At 53.3% G+C, this 13,952-nt stretch overlaps 1 protein-coding gene across 1 annotated transcript in view; it reads left to right on the top strand.

Moving 5' to 3' along the window:
• DNAH17 (dynein axonemal heavy chain 17) overlaps nt 1-13,952 on the top strand; it is a 123,522-nt gene that overhangs the window by 44,751 nt on the left and 64,819 nt on the right. The window contains exons 19-24 of the mRNA XM_034641543.1: nt 3,743-3,851; nt 4,374-4,477; nt 7,607-7,747; nt 9,894-10,037; nt 12,509-12,691; nt 13,218-13,472. Of these exons, the coding sequence (XP_034497434.1) occupies nt 3,743-3,851; nt 4,374-4,477; nt 7,607-7,747; nt 9,894-10,037; nt 12,509-12,691; nt 13,218-13,472 (936 nt within the window). The remainder of the gene's footprint in view (nt 1-3,742; nt 3,852-4,373; nt 4,478-7,606; nt 7,748-9,893; nt 10,038-12,508; nt 12,692-13,217; nt 13,473-13,952) is intronic.

The raw sequence follows: 13,952 nt of genomic DNA, 5'->3' as shown, positions 1-13,952 counted from the left end.
GTTGATGATTCCGGCAGCCAGCGGGCCTCCAACCGGAACAACTGTCTGGGGCCAGCTTTGTGTCTCAACTCTGTCCCAGACATGCTTCTGCTCACTGATTCCTGACGTGAGGACCGCTTTCCTAGAGCCGCAGGGCTGTGCCTCTCTCGCCTTCCCTGGTCTGTCCTGTAGGGGCCCGTGCCGCATGTCCAGGCCAGTCCTGCTCGTGGAGGGGAGCTCTTCCACCTGCTGTCCTGCCCCCCCCCCCAGCTCCCTTGGTGAGTCGCACCTGAGCCTGTAGGCACCGGAGCGCAGCACTCCGCGCACCTTCTCCTGTGGCAGCAGGACGCAGCAGCAGCAGCAATGCCGTGAATCCGAAGGGCGTTTCTGGGGTCCAGGACCTGCTTACCAGACCTCCCGCGTAGGGGATGGTGGCCAGGTAGCACCGTGTATTTGACTGAGCCCGGGAATTGGAGCCCACCTCAGGTGCCAACCAAGAGAACATTGGGAATATCATTGGAGGGTTACGAGCAAGGCCTCGGGGAGACCGAGGAAGCCCCGGCCCTTGGTGGAAGTGACCTTTTTCAAGAACGCGCTGTGAGAGTGAAGGCCAAGTGAAGCAGGCCAGGTCGCGCCATCACAAAGGTTTGCTGAAGGTCGTCACCGCCCCGCCACTGACACGCCCAGCAGAGAATCAACCGGGATGGGTGCCTTACTCCAGTCCGCGAACTAGGGCATGGTGGTGACGCCACAAGAATGTGTTCAATAGAAACCAAAAGAGGCTCGTTTTCATTAACTTCATTTCTTGAGATAAAATGTTAACAATCTCACTCATTTGTGCAGCCAACTACAAAATGCCCGTGTCTCCCCTAAGCGCATCTCCCTGACTTGGCTTTCCCTGGAAGCAGCTGTCTTCAGACTCAGAGACGTTCACGTTTGCCTGCCCTGGAGCCCTTCCCAGCCGCGGCAACAGCAAAAATGTCTGTGGGCTCTTTTCAGATCAGAAGGCTTCTGGTGGGGGGCGCCTGGGTGGCTCAGTCTTTAAGCGTCTGCCTTTGACTCAGGGCGTGATTCCAGGGTCCTGGGATGGAGCCCCACGTCGGGCTCCATGCTCCTCTGGGAGCCTGCTTCTTCCTCTCCCACTCCCCCTGCCTGTGTTCCCTCTCTCACTGGCTGTTTCTCTCTGTCAAATAAATAAATAAAATCTTAAAAAAAAAAAAAAAAAGGAAGACTTCTGGTGGTGAACCAGAAGAAAAAAGTCCAACCACGGTTATTTTGAATTAAAATAATTTGATCTTGGGGCGCCCGGCTGGCTCAGTCGGGGGAGCGAGTGACCCTTAATCTCAGGGCCGTGAGTTCGAGCCCCACGTTGGGTGTAGAGATGACTTAAATAAATAAACATTTTTTAAATAAAAAATTTAGAAAGTCTGATCCTCCACTTCTGTATTTCCAAACAAAACCCAGCCACACCCATCGCTGTCCAACCCGAGAAGCGCCTTACTCAGCTACGAACGCTGCTCTCTGTGAATACAGATGTTGGACTAGGCAGGGAGGTGGGAAGTCAGACCCGGGGCTGAGGGCCCGTGGTGACCCTTACTGCTGATGCCGGTCTCCCTCTTTGGAGCCCTTCTCTCCAGGCCCTTCCCATCCTTGGTGTGGTTTCTGTTGCCAAGAAACACCACTGGCCTGCAGACTGCTCACAGCTGTTAGTGTCCAAGCTGGGGGGTGGGGGGCGCGTGGTGCCTTGAGGAATCCACTGGGGTGTCCAAGGGACCACGCGAGTGTGGGGTTTGTCCACATCACACTTCTGGGGACAGAGCCCTACAGGTGCGGATTTATAACGTAGGCTGTTTAAAAACACACGGGACGAACATATTAGTACATGGACCTTCTCGCCCTGAGCAATTTACTCTGGTGATTACTCTGGTGATTACGACAGCTCAGTGACATTACTCTGGTAGATTACGACAGCTCAGTGACATTCAGCTACCTCTCTGGGCTATTACTGGGAGAAACAGGCAGTAAATGAACAGCCTTCCCGAGTCCCTGAGTATCCACGTGAGTCATGGACAGGACGCAGTGCCCCAGCGGGGCCGGCCCCGGGTGCTGAGCCCAGGTGCACCTGCCGTCTCTGCGGGTCGTCAGGACCCAGCACGTTTCCCAGCTGGTTCGGTTCTACAGAAGGGGCTCCCCTCACCACTCCCTTCGCAGGATTTAGTTCCTAGAATACCCAAGAGGCACGTTATGAAATGGTCTCACGTGGGTTCAGTCTCAAAGCGAGGGTACCGATAACGGGGAGAGACCACGGCCTGATGTAGTTGTTCAGTATCTAAACTCCGAGGAGTGGAGTCGTACTTCACGCTCACTCACTTTGTGGTTCCACGGACGCACTCTCTTATTTCTGTCTGGTTTCTACTTGCGATAAGTTCTAAGCTTTATTCCTCTGCCCTCTCAACTCCTGAAAACACTGGAGGGAGAAGGTTGTCAGGGCACCATATGGAAGTGCCAAATGTATGGAATGTGTTGTTCTGAAAGGCAAGTGGTCAGCATCTAATTTACAGTTTTTTTTGTTTTTTTTTTAAAGATTTTATTTATTTATTTGACAGAGATAGAGACAGCCAGCGAGAGAGGGAACACAAGCAGGGGGAGTGGGAGAGGAAGAAGCAGGCTCATAGCGGAGGAGCCTGACGTTGGGCTCGATCCCAGGACTCCAGGATCACGCCCTGAGCCGAAGGCAGCCGCTTAACCGCTGTGCCACCCAGGCGCCCCGGTGCTTGTGATTTAAACGAATAATTGAGGGGCGCCTGGGTGGCTTAGTTAAGCGTCCGCCGTCAGCTCGGGTCATGATCCCAGGGTCCTGGGATCGAGCCCCACATCGGGCTCCCTGCTCCGTGGGGACTCTGCTGCTCCCCCTGCCTGTGCTCTCTCTCTCTCAAATGAATAAATAAAATCTTTTTTAAAAAATAAAGGAACATTTGTAAAACCTGGATACACCCTCCTCCTCCTTTTCACCCCCCTGGTTTGTAAATTGAAGTTTTTTAAAGCACTAATTTCTTGGAAATTAGGTACCGAGAACCTATCCTGTCTCTCTGATCCACTAACAACTTGAACAGCTTCCCTGAGGATCCAGGATCTCCTTTATGTAACCAAATTTCACATTTGGGTTTTCTGACCAAAGAGAGATTCTGAGGGGCGCCTGGGTGGCACAGCGGTTAAGCGTCTGCCTTCGGCTCAGGGCGTGATCCCGGCGTTGTGGGATCGAGCCCCACATCAGGCTCCTCTGCTATGAGCCTGCTTCTTCCTCTCCCACTCCCCCTGCTTGTGTTCCCTCTCTCGGCTGGCTGTCTCTATCTCTGTCGAATAAATAAATAAAATCTTTAAAAAAAAAAAAAGAGAGAGATTCTGAGCCCAGGCATGCTCTAGCTACCCCTGTCTGTTTCTCTGAGTTTCTTTTTATGATTCTAAGCCAAATGAAAACGCTTTTGGATTAAGCACTCCCTGCCGTCCCATGATCACTTTTCCTTCTGTTTCTACCCCAGACTGTGGGTGACTAAGAGCAAGTATATGCCCAAATCCTTGATGATAAAAACAGCTTGACAAGTTGAAAGCTCCTGCAATTTGGTTTACACATAATTCCCAATTAAACGACCCTAATTGTAATTGGTTTGGCTGGTACCGCGTAATAAGACCCTTCCTGTGAGACCATTTTCAATCTGGTTGGGTTTGGAACGAAGGCCCTGGAAGCCCAGTCTTTGTGTTTCAGATAAAGACCACGGTGAAGGACGTAGAGACCCCTCTAATAAAGTCGGAACTGGAAGCGATCGACGTCAGGCTATCGAGCGCCGAAACCACACTCTTCTGGAATAGCGAAGGTACCAAGGCCACGTTCGTCTCACCCTGGGTTCAGCCTGGCGGGGTGGGGGGTGTCCGTCCCGTGACGCAGGCGTGTGGCTGCTTCTGCCAAAGTTCCCACAGTGGACTTCGGGGCCTGCGGCTTTGTGGTGGGCCCCCACGCAGGGGCGGCAGGTGGGCCCCCACGCAGGGCGGCAGGTGGGCCCAGGGTGGGCGTCAGAGAAGCAGGAAGTGTGCCCGTGAGGCGGAAGACCGCCTCCCTGACCTCCCTCACCCCCGACCCGCTTCTGGTGGCTGGAGGGGCAGGGGCGTGCGGGATGCGGGGTCCCCGGGTGGAACTAACGACCCACCTACTTGGGGATCGGGAAGTCCTGCTCCCAGAGAGACACCACGTGCTTCGTTCCTCAGCATCGCGTTCAGGGAACTCTGCACGAGCCGTAGACGTGTTTTCCGAGAGCTATCTTGTAACAGTTCTCTGAGCATTCGGTTCTCCTCTTACTGACTTGTTCATTTGGTAAGATTCCTTTATGTTCATATTTTAGGTGTGTTAGAATACATTCAAGAGATGCGAGAAATTCTCCATAACTTGCAGAACAGGATACAAAAAGCAAAGCAGAATATAGATGCGATTTCTCAGGCCATGAAGGTGAGTACACAGCAGGCACAGAGCAGGGCTTCATCAGAGGCCCAGGAGAGGGTCCTGGGGAAAGCGGGCCACGCGGAGATGCTCACGGAAAGTGCCGAAGGCAGGAGGAACTTGCTGTTTGCAGCTCTGGACCACATAATGATGTCAAGGTGGCCCTAAGGCAGGGAAGTCCCAGGCCAGTCTGCAGAATTCGGTTCTGCTCCGTTCTGATGAGCTCAGCAAGAGTGTTTGCAGGGTCCCCTCCGTGCCAGGCTGGAGCCGGGGACAAGGGCGGGAAGGTGCGCTGTGACTCAGCCCCGCTCAGTGAAACACCGAGGTGACTTTCGCTCAAGTCCAATCCAGAAAACAAGGGGAAGTCCCTCACTAGCCTCCCCACGGTCTGTCATCGAGGCCCTGATTTGCAGAGGCATCTGCAGAACACGTCCCAAGGGAAGAGTTGAATGGCCTCCTCATTAATTTACAGCGTCTGCTGTGTAACTCCATTTCATGTTTAAAACATTCCTGTTTAAGCTATATTTCTCCATCGATGTATCAAGGTTAATTAATGACAGTGCCCCACCAACTACCACCACTGTGGACCCCCCAGGGGACTGCAGGTCACGCCGGCTTCCCCACCCCGCCCCGCTCCAGCCCGCCAGTCTCTGAGCTGGGAGATTTGCACATTTCCGTTCGAATCTGCCCTGCTCTGTCACAGTGGGAACCTTCTTTCCTGCAGTACAGCTCATTTCACCACCATTCTCTCAGACTCACTCCGTAAATTGTAGACAAGGATCTTTGCTCCCCACTATTTATTTTTCCTGATCCTGTTGTCATTTGGGTAGAGTTTTTCCTCAAGAAATTTCTGCAGGCAGGAAAGGGGCATTGATGACATACTGAGTCCTTGCTTGTCCAAAAATCTCTCTCTCTTGACCTCACCGACAGCTCTCCTGTGCAGGTAAAGGATGTCTTGACATGGTCCTTACCGTTCAGCGGTCTAGAAACATCTCTGTGTTAGTGAGCACAGGTGCCCTGATGCAGCCCACCGGCTTAAACAGCAGAAGGGTATTTGCTCATGGTCCAGGAGGCTGGACATCCAAGAGAGGAAGCCATCAGCTCTGCTTCCCCCAAGGCCTCTCTCTGGGGCTCGCACACGGCCTTCTCCTCCCTGTGTTCACTTGTGGTCATCCCTCTGTGCCTGTCTGTGTCCTGATCTCCTCTTCTTAGAAGGACACCCACCAGATTGGATTTGGGGTCACCCTAATGACCTCATTTTAACTCAGTCCCCTCTTTAGAGACCCATCCCCCAATACAGGCATGCCCCTCGGTGCTGGGGGTTGGGGCTTCCCCATGGGAATTTGGGGGACACAATTCAGCCATCGTGGTCCCTGTCTGGTAGCCTCATGTTGACGGGGCCGGTGGCGGGGCAACTGTCCTGTGGATGCCCTGCTGTCTCCAGAGACACAGCTAAGGTTCTTCACCCTCGGGGCTCAGAAACGCCACCGGGGCGTGTCCAGGCGCGCGTCTGCTCTTGTTAACGTCCCCTGGAGTCGGCTAAGTGCAGATCTGGCAGTGTTTGCTCCGTCCGTGGGTGGGCACCTTCCATACTCATTCACTCTCTCACACGTATCCCGCCGGGAACTCGGACGGTCTCACATGTGCCACTGGACGCAGGTGGAGCGAGGTTTCCAGCCGCGCTGGGGTCGCTGGGGTCGGTGGGGTTAGCGGTGCGTTCTGACACCACTCGCCCTCTGTGTCACGGCAGCAAAGACGTCCTGAAGGAGGGGAGGGATGCACGCCGTCCTCGTCCGGCTGGCTGCCGCCACACGATACCGTGGGCTTAGCTGGCAGACGGTTACTGCTCTCCGCTCCAGAGGCTGGTTCACGGTGACGGCCCCCTTCCTTGCGGAGGCTCACCGTCTCCCTGCGTCCTCATACAGTGAGGACAGTTTACTCTCTCTGCCTTTTCCTATAAGGAGACTAATCCCATTGCGGGGGGCCCCATGCCCCGTTCCCTCATCTGTCTAGCCCAGATCACCTCCCTCATGAGTCCCAGTTACAAGGAGAGCAGTTACCGGGCCCGTCACTGTCAGAAGCGTGCCGGCCTCACGGCCCTGTCCCCTCGCCATTTCCTCTTTACATCCTTCCGAAGCTGCAACACGGCCGAAAGGGGTGGATGGAGGGCCAGCTCCCTCAGTGTTCAGGCGCAGGGGGGATGTCTGGAGGAACACTGGCTCTCCCAGCACAGGCCCTCCCGTGGATTACTCCATCCAAAAATCAACAACGAAAACAAGACAGTGGGTAGCATCAGACTCCTTAGCTGAGAAAACCAAGTAATCTGGAAAGAAAACAAGTCAAATCAGTCCTTTAGACCTGAAATAAATAATTTTTAAAGGTACATGAAATTATCAGATATTGGGCAGAGGAGGGAGGCGGGTGAACTAAGCCTTCATCGTTCATGGTGTGGTTGTGCCTAAGTCCAATGTGAGTCCCACAGACACTCTAGGGGGCTGGGGGCGCCCTTGGAAGGAAGGATGAAGTTCCCCCAAGTTCCCGGGGAGGAGCAGGATGGGGGGAGGGGAGAGATGAGGCCAAGAAGGTGCAGGTTTTGTCCAGAAATTTTCCTGCTATGCATTTCATTGCCATATGCATAGCACTTTGATGAAAATGTAAAACTAAAAAAAAAAAAATCTAATTATTGGAAAATAGAGTAAAAGCAAAATCATGATTACTGTTGACAAGCATCCTTGGGGCAGCACTCCCAGTTGCAGGAGGCCAGAGCCCCCCACTCCCCACCCTTCCCCGCCCCCACAGCAGGTCGGTTGCCCCCACAAAAGGGACTTGTCCTCACTGGGCCTGCTATTTGGAGCTATGGGTGCTCCGCCCAGCTTGGACCGTCCACCGCTTGCCCCGGGTGCCAGTCCAGGGGGACTCCTCTGGGCCTGGTTGGGTGAAGCCTCCCAGGGGTCTCCTGGCTGCCCCAAGCCCCAGACTGGTTTGGAGGCAAACAAGGTTCTCTGCTCAACAGTCCCTCAGGGGCCCCCAGGCCTCACCGAGGGACAAGGACATTCACACCGACGAGCGTGCGGTGAAGCCGTGAGACCACAGGCATTTTCCCCAAATGTTTTCCTCACTCCCACCTTTTCCCTGCAGGACTGGTCGGCCAACCCGATGTTTGAGAGGAAGGACAATAAGAAGGAGGCCCTGCTGGATTTGGACGGAAGGGTGGTCAATCTCAACAGACGCTACACCATGGTCAAGGAGGCCGGCCTGAAGATCCAAGCCATGGTCGCGGTAAGGACTCGCCCACGAGCGCCCTCAGGAGGCCACTCACTTTTAGTAGAAGAGGGAGAACCAGAGATGCCATAAAAATGACATTAGGGTCACAGAAGTCTGCTATCTTTAATCTGGGAGTCTTATTTTCAAGAAGCAGACCATCCTAAGAGGCCACTTGCTAGCCAGATTCCTCTCTTGCGATGAGTCTGCCCTCCTCCATGCTAAGGGGCCAGCACCCCCTACCCTTCACAAAATCGGTATAGATAAGTGACATCTTCACACAAGGTCAACACATCTTGTTTCCCTGAGATACGCTGAGTGAGGGCGGGCATTGAGCGTGTATCCTGTGTCCTTCACGTTTCCCGTCCAGAGCGTGTGGAGGAAACAAACGTGTAAATGCAAGTGAGAAACGTGGAACGTGCGTGTGCGTGCTTTAAATCAGGGTGGTGTGATAGCACGCACGTACCGTGCTGGCGAGAGCGTAGGTCATCCTTTCTGCCAACAGCCTCAATGGGTGTGGGCCTCTGTCCCCTGGCACGTGCTGAGGGAGGAGGCAAGACATGTGCCAGGCGCCACTGGAAGTGCTGCGTGGGTTCCTGCCAGCGTGGGGGTTCTCATGCCTTCCTCACTTGGCAGCCGTTTTTATCCAGCTCGTGTGTTAGCTCATTTCTGAGGCAAATGTGAAAGGTAGAGCTCTGCATTGGCCTGAAAAAGAGAGAATTCCCCCTTGAGCTCAAGGTATTTTCAAGACAGTTTTTTGGGGGTTTCCCAGTGCTTGGTACAAGTCATGGATATGGACTTAGATGATGGATCGTCACCCCCAGACAGCCCGCAGGTCCCACTGGGTGGAGGGTCTATCGCTGGCTGTTCTTACGGTCAAGCCATTGCTTGGAGGGTCATTGCCCCAGGGGAGTGACTTGACTGGACCAAAAAATATTTTGCCTCATTTTCAGATCCTCTTCCTTCCCCCTTTGCCATAGTTCCAGAAGGTCCCACTAAATTAAAATGTTAAACTGCAAGCATATTATTTGGAAGAATTAACCAATTAATCTGTTAACACTCTCGGGAGTGTTGGAAACAGGGCACAGGAGAGAGAAATTTGGCTAGGATAAGGGAAAGGTTCACAGCACCGCAGTGCAGCGAGAGGACAGGCAAGGAGGCAGGGCAGCAGGGAAGAGGAACCTAGGAGAAGGAGAGGCCAGCAAGCTGACAAGACAAGACTTTGTTGTCGTATTTGCCAGAGTTCTCTATGCACGTGATGGTCATTTGAACCATTTCTTTCTACTTTGCGCTTAAGTTATTTAAACCTGTGTCTTCTTTCCTCTATTAGAAGATAACTGCCTGAGGGTGCGGACTGGGTCATATTCATCTTTGTGTTCCCTGTGGCTCTCGGTGTCTTACAGATTCATCCATCCCCTCACCCACCCACCCATCCATCCATCCATCTATCCTCCTATGTACACACCCATCTGTCTATCCGTCCATCCATCCATCCATGTACCCACCCATCCGTCTGTCTATCCATCCATCCATCTACACACCCATCCACACATCCATCCACACATCCATTCATCCATCCATCCATCCATCCATCCTTCCATCCACACATCTACCCACCTACCCATCTATCCATCCACTCATCATTCCACCCACCCATCCCTCCATTCACCAGCTCCTGCTTTGTCCCAGGCCTCCTGCTGCATGCTAAAGGCACAATGGTGGAAAGGACAGCCAACCTCTGTCCTCATGTAGCTTGACATCAAAGGGAGGTACAGACTAGACACAAATAAATAAAATCATTCAGAGTTGTCATCTGTGCCATAGTAAGCGCAAGTAATAGATTGCTAGAGGGAATACAGATGAGAGGCAGGGACAGAAGCCAAACCTAAGATGAATGGGGGGTGGTGAAGGAGGGCTTTGTGAGGAGGTGACATTTGGGCCAAAACCTACAAGAAGACAGACCTGGCAAGAATGGGAGGGAGCAGCCTGTGCAAAGACTCTGACATAGGAAACTGCCTGGCACATTTGAGAAGCAAAAAGCAACCCTGTGTGTGTGGAGTGTGTGAACAGGGACAAGAGTAGCCAGAGAGTTAACAGGTGAGTTGGTTAAAGAGTGAGCGGTGAACCCGTGAAACGGTAGCCAACTGTGTGGTTCTCTTTGCAGGAAAACGCTGAACTGTTCAGAGCAGATACGATGAGCCAGTCCTGGAAAGACTACGTCAACTATGTTGACAACATGGTCCTGGACGAATTTGACCATTTCATCCGCAAATCTCTGAATTACTTCATAGACAACATGGTTGTGGATGTGAGTTATAAACATAAGATATGCATATATTTGTGCTATAAATATGGTGTTATAAGATAAGGTCTACCTTGGAATCTATGGTTTGCGGTTTCCTGATGAAAGACCGGGCTATCATGTTACAAATAAACAGACATTAGAAATCTGCAGAGGGTGAACTACACGCCTGGCTTTAAAACTGAAAGTCCTGTATCCCAGGACCCTCTTTAGTTCCCAGCACTCGGGACATCTGGTCACCTTAAATCGGCCATACCGTAAATCAGCTATAGAATACCTAAACGGTCCTACCTTGTCGCCAGGTGAGGGAAAGCAGACACCACTGTCCCGCACTCAAGTGGTTTGGGCAGTTTGTACCCTCCTGTCAGCAACATCAGCTACTAACCTACTCAACTTTCCACGGGGTCCGTGGGGTCAACGGTGTGCGTGGAAGTGTCGATCAAGCCAGCAAAGAGGATGTGCTGGTTAATTTCATCCTGGCATTCGTTCTCCAGCATTTTCCATGGGGGTGAGCCCTCTCCCACCCATGTTTTTTTCATTACAATAATTCCCAAATGATTTTGAATACTGCCAGAAGGAGAAGATCAAAGATCCCCCAGTCCACCTAGCGCACCCACAGGAAAGATGGTGGGAAGGACAGCAAGACGCCCTTGTACAAGCCACAGAGGATGGGTGAGTCATGCTTGAGCCCAGCACGTGTGTCTCCAAGGCCGGGTATCACCCGACAGTCGCAGACCCGAAGTTCTGTTGATGAACGTCGTCATTACTACCAACCGTAAGGCTCACAATGATGCAAAGTGTCAGCAAGTTAAGGAATTTGTAGTTAATTAGTCACAATCAAAACCATGATGATGCCTTGATGACAAAATGACCTTCTCCAAAAATCCCAGGGAGTCCCCATATTTGCAAATGGCCTGGAAGCTGGAGCAGACCCCTGAGGGAGGGGCTTTAGAGAAGTGTGGTCATCTGAGTTTGTGACGATTGACCTTTTGTCCCAGTTAGCAATTCACCTGGACGCTGGCAAACACCATCCCTTCATAGTAGAGAAAACCAGTGGGTTCTCAAGTCAACTGCCCACGGGGCCATCATGGAACTCTGGAAGCTTAGTAGCTGTGGCGTGGGTCTCATGGCCTCCTGGGGGCCTTGGCCTGTACTCTGAGAATCACTGGACTGTTGGGCTAACCTCCATGAGGTCACCTGACAAATGAGGCCGGCACCCTCAGCCTCGTGACCTCTCAACGGGGCTCCAGGAACAGACAGGGTGACCGGGCGCACCCACTTTGTGAATGGAACCCTCCCGTGGCTGTGAGGGCTGTCCTTTCTGGAGCACTGCGAAGGCCGGCCTGCCTCCTGTCCAGCTGCAGCACCTCACAGCAAGCCATTTTAGGGGCTCGACGAGTTGGTCGCAAGACAATTTTGCTATGAAAATAAAAAATAGAAGAGAGACATTAAAAAGATCACAATGAAACACAAAAAAATGAAAAATATGAATAATTAATTTCTTCATGAAGAGAGCTATCAGTTTCCCGAACACTGGGGTGCAGACTGGTAACCGAGCCCCGGTAAATGTGCTCCTGGCATATCATCTCGTGGACGGCGATGGGCGCCCAGTGCTCCATGGGAAATAACACTGTCATGCTTTTGTGGCTGAGCTTTGTGGCGTTGTGACTGCTGCGCGCTCGGCCTCTAGCATAGTCTAGCATGCAATCTGGCCCCGCCTGGTCTTGTTCCACGCTCCCAGAAAGTTCCCCACCGTGTTTTCGATCAAGCTGAGACACATAGTTGTTATCCACTGTCGTCCACTGTGAGGGCTGGCTGAGATTTCTATCATATGATAAAAACGTGAGCATCTCAGAGAACCTTGTCCACGGAGACCCGAAACCAAACCGTCCACCGGTTACTTTATCTTTTGCAGCGGAATTGTTTTACTGTCAATTAGTTCTGCAGCGAGGAGGCTCACGGCAGAACTCCCTAGAGCCGTGGATGTGAGCGTTGTGCTTTCTGGACCACAGCGACGCCCGTCCTGCCCAGCCGTGACCCCACTGCCCACCTGGAAGTGAGCAGCCACCACTCCCTCGCCTCCTATGTTACTGACTTACTTAGTACTCATGGTAACCCCAAGAGATGGTGTCTCTGTTCCATAAAACAATTATCCTCATTAATAGTGTCCTGGGAAACTGGGAGGTCAAGTGTCTTGCCCAAGGCCACGCGGCTGGTAAGTAGTGGACACAAGCTTTGAGCTGAGGCCGTGGGCTCTCCCCTGCACTTCCGAGGATGCGCTGGCCCCTCCAGCCTCTCCGGGCCCTGCGGCAATGCGTGCAGTTTCCTACTGCTGCTCGAGGGACCCCGGGGAAGCGTGCTCTGCCGGGTACCCCCAGCCAGCCTGAGTCGGCCCTGGGGTGCCTCGAGAGAACATCAGGGCCTTGGGAGTGGTTCCACTGACCTCAAGGCATTAACTCCGGGCTGGCCTGTTTCAGGAGAGCGTGGCGCCACTGTTTGAGGTCCGCATGGAGCTGGACGAGGACGGGCTGGTCTTCCATCCGTCCCTGGAGATGGGCACGGACCACGGCTTCCTGACGCTGATCGAGGGCCTGATCAATGACATCTACAACACAGCCAAGCTCATCCCCCGGCTGGCCAAGGGCCACATGAGCTACAAGGTCGGTCCCGGCCTGCCTGGCAGGGAGGTGGCTTCCTTGCTCCGGCTGCCTTCCTAACTCAGCAGTGCCCCGTCATTGACACTGTAAATGCCAGTGGCTCTGAGTGTGGGGAGGAGCCCAGGGGTGTCATCAGGTCAGAACAGTGGTCACTTCCTCAGGGAACATTCCCCGACCTCCTCCCTGCTACGTGGTAAAGCAAGGCTCAGAGTCTGTGATTCTTGGAGACCACACCCTCCATGTGAGCAGAGCCCACCCCCTAGTGTGGCACGCACAGCAGGTGCCATGTTACTCTTGCATGAATGAATCAGCGTTCGAGCCTTCCTGGGCTCTGCCGGACAAAAGTCACGTTCAGCGTAATCTTCTTTCGGGAGAACATGGCCAATTGGCAGATTGTTCTGTTTTCCATCTTGAGAGGTTAGCAACACTTCCTCTGGCAGAGAGACACCCTCCGGGGCGGAGAGATCAAATCGAAGCCGTGACCACAGGCCACCGCTCACCAGTCTGCTTCTCTCCTCCCCCCTTCCAGGCAGACCTGGAAGACATGACGGACCTCATAGAGATGAGGGAGGAGATGTCCAACCTGGTCATCAGCGCCATGAAGGAGGCCGAGGAGTACCAGGACTCCTTCGAGAGGTACTCCTACCTCTGGACGGACGACCCCCAGGAGTTCATGAAGAACTTCCTGATATACGGGCGCGCGGTCACCCCAGAGGACTTGGACACCCGGGCCGAAGAGACCCTCTCCAAGACGCCGCCCAGCCTCACCCAGTTCCAGCAGCAGGTGCGTCTGCTGGCGTCCTCATCCCTGCAGTTCCTGTCCCCTCCCCAGGGGGCGGGGGCTGCTCACAGGGCTTGATTCAAACCTTGGGTGAATGGCTTTTATTTTTTATTCTTTTTATTTTTTAAGACTTTTTAAAGATTTTATTTATTTATTGAGAGAGAGAGGGAAAGAGAGAGCATGAGCAGGGGGGAGAGGGAGAAGCAAGCCCCCACTGAGCAGGGAGCCCAACGTGGGACTTGATCCCAGGACCCTGGGATCACGACCTGAGCCGAAGGCAGACACTTCACTGACTAAGCCACCCAGGCATCCCGGGTGAATGGTTTTTAAATGTGGATTTTATGATTACTCTGGTCTGGTGCTTCCCAACAGAGCAGATGACTGCCATGGAAGAGTTTCTAACTCACAGACTCCAGGAAGAGGGGACACGCCATGCCCTGCAGGGCCACGGGGGAAGCACCAGGGTCGGTCGGGGGCAGAGGG

Source organism: Ailuropoda melanoleuca, chromosome 13, assembly GCF_002007445.2.
Source record: "Ailuropoda melanoleuca isolate Jingjing chromosome 13, ASM200744v2, whole genome shotgun sequence".
NCBI classification, from domain to species: domain Eukaryota; kingdom Metazoa; phylum Chordata; class Mammalia; order Carnivora; family Ursidae; genus Ailuropoda; species Ailuropoda melanoleuca.
Note: the sequence above shows the minus strand (reverse complement) of the source record. Positions and strands in the feature narration are given on the sequence as shown.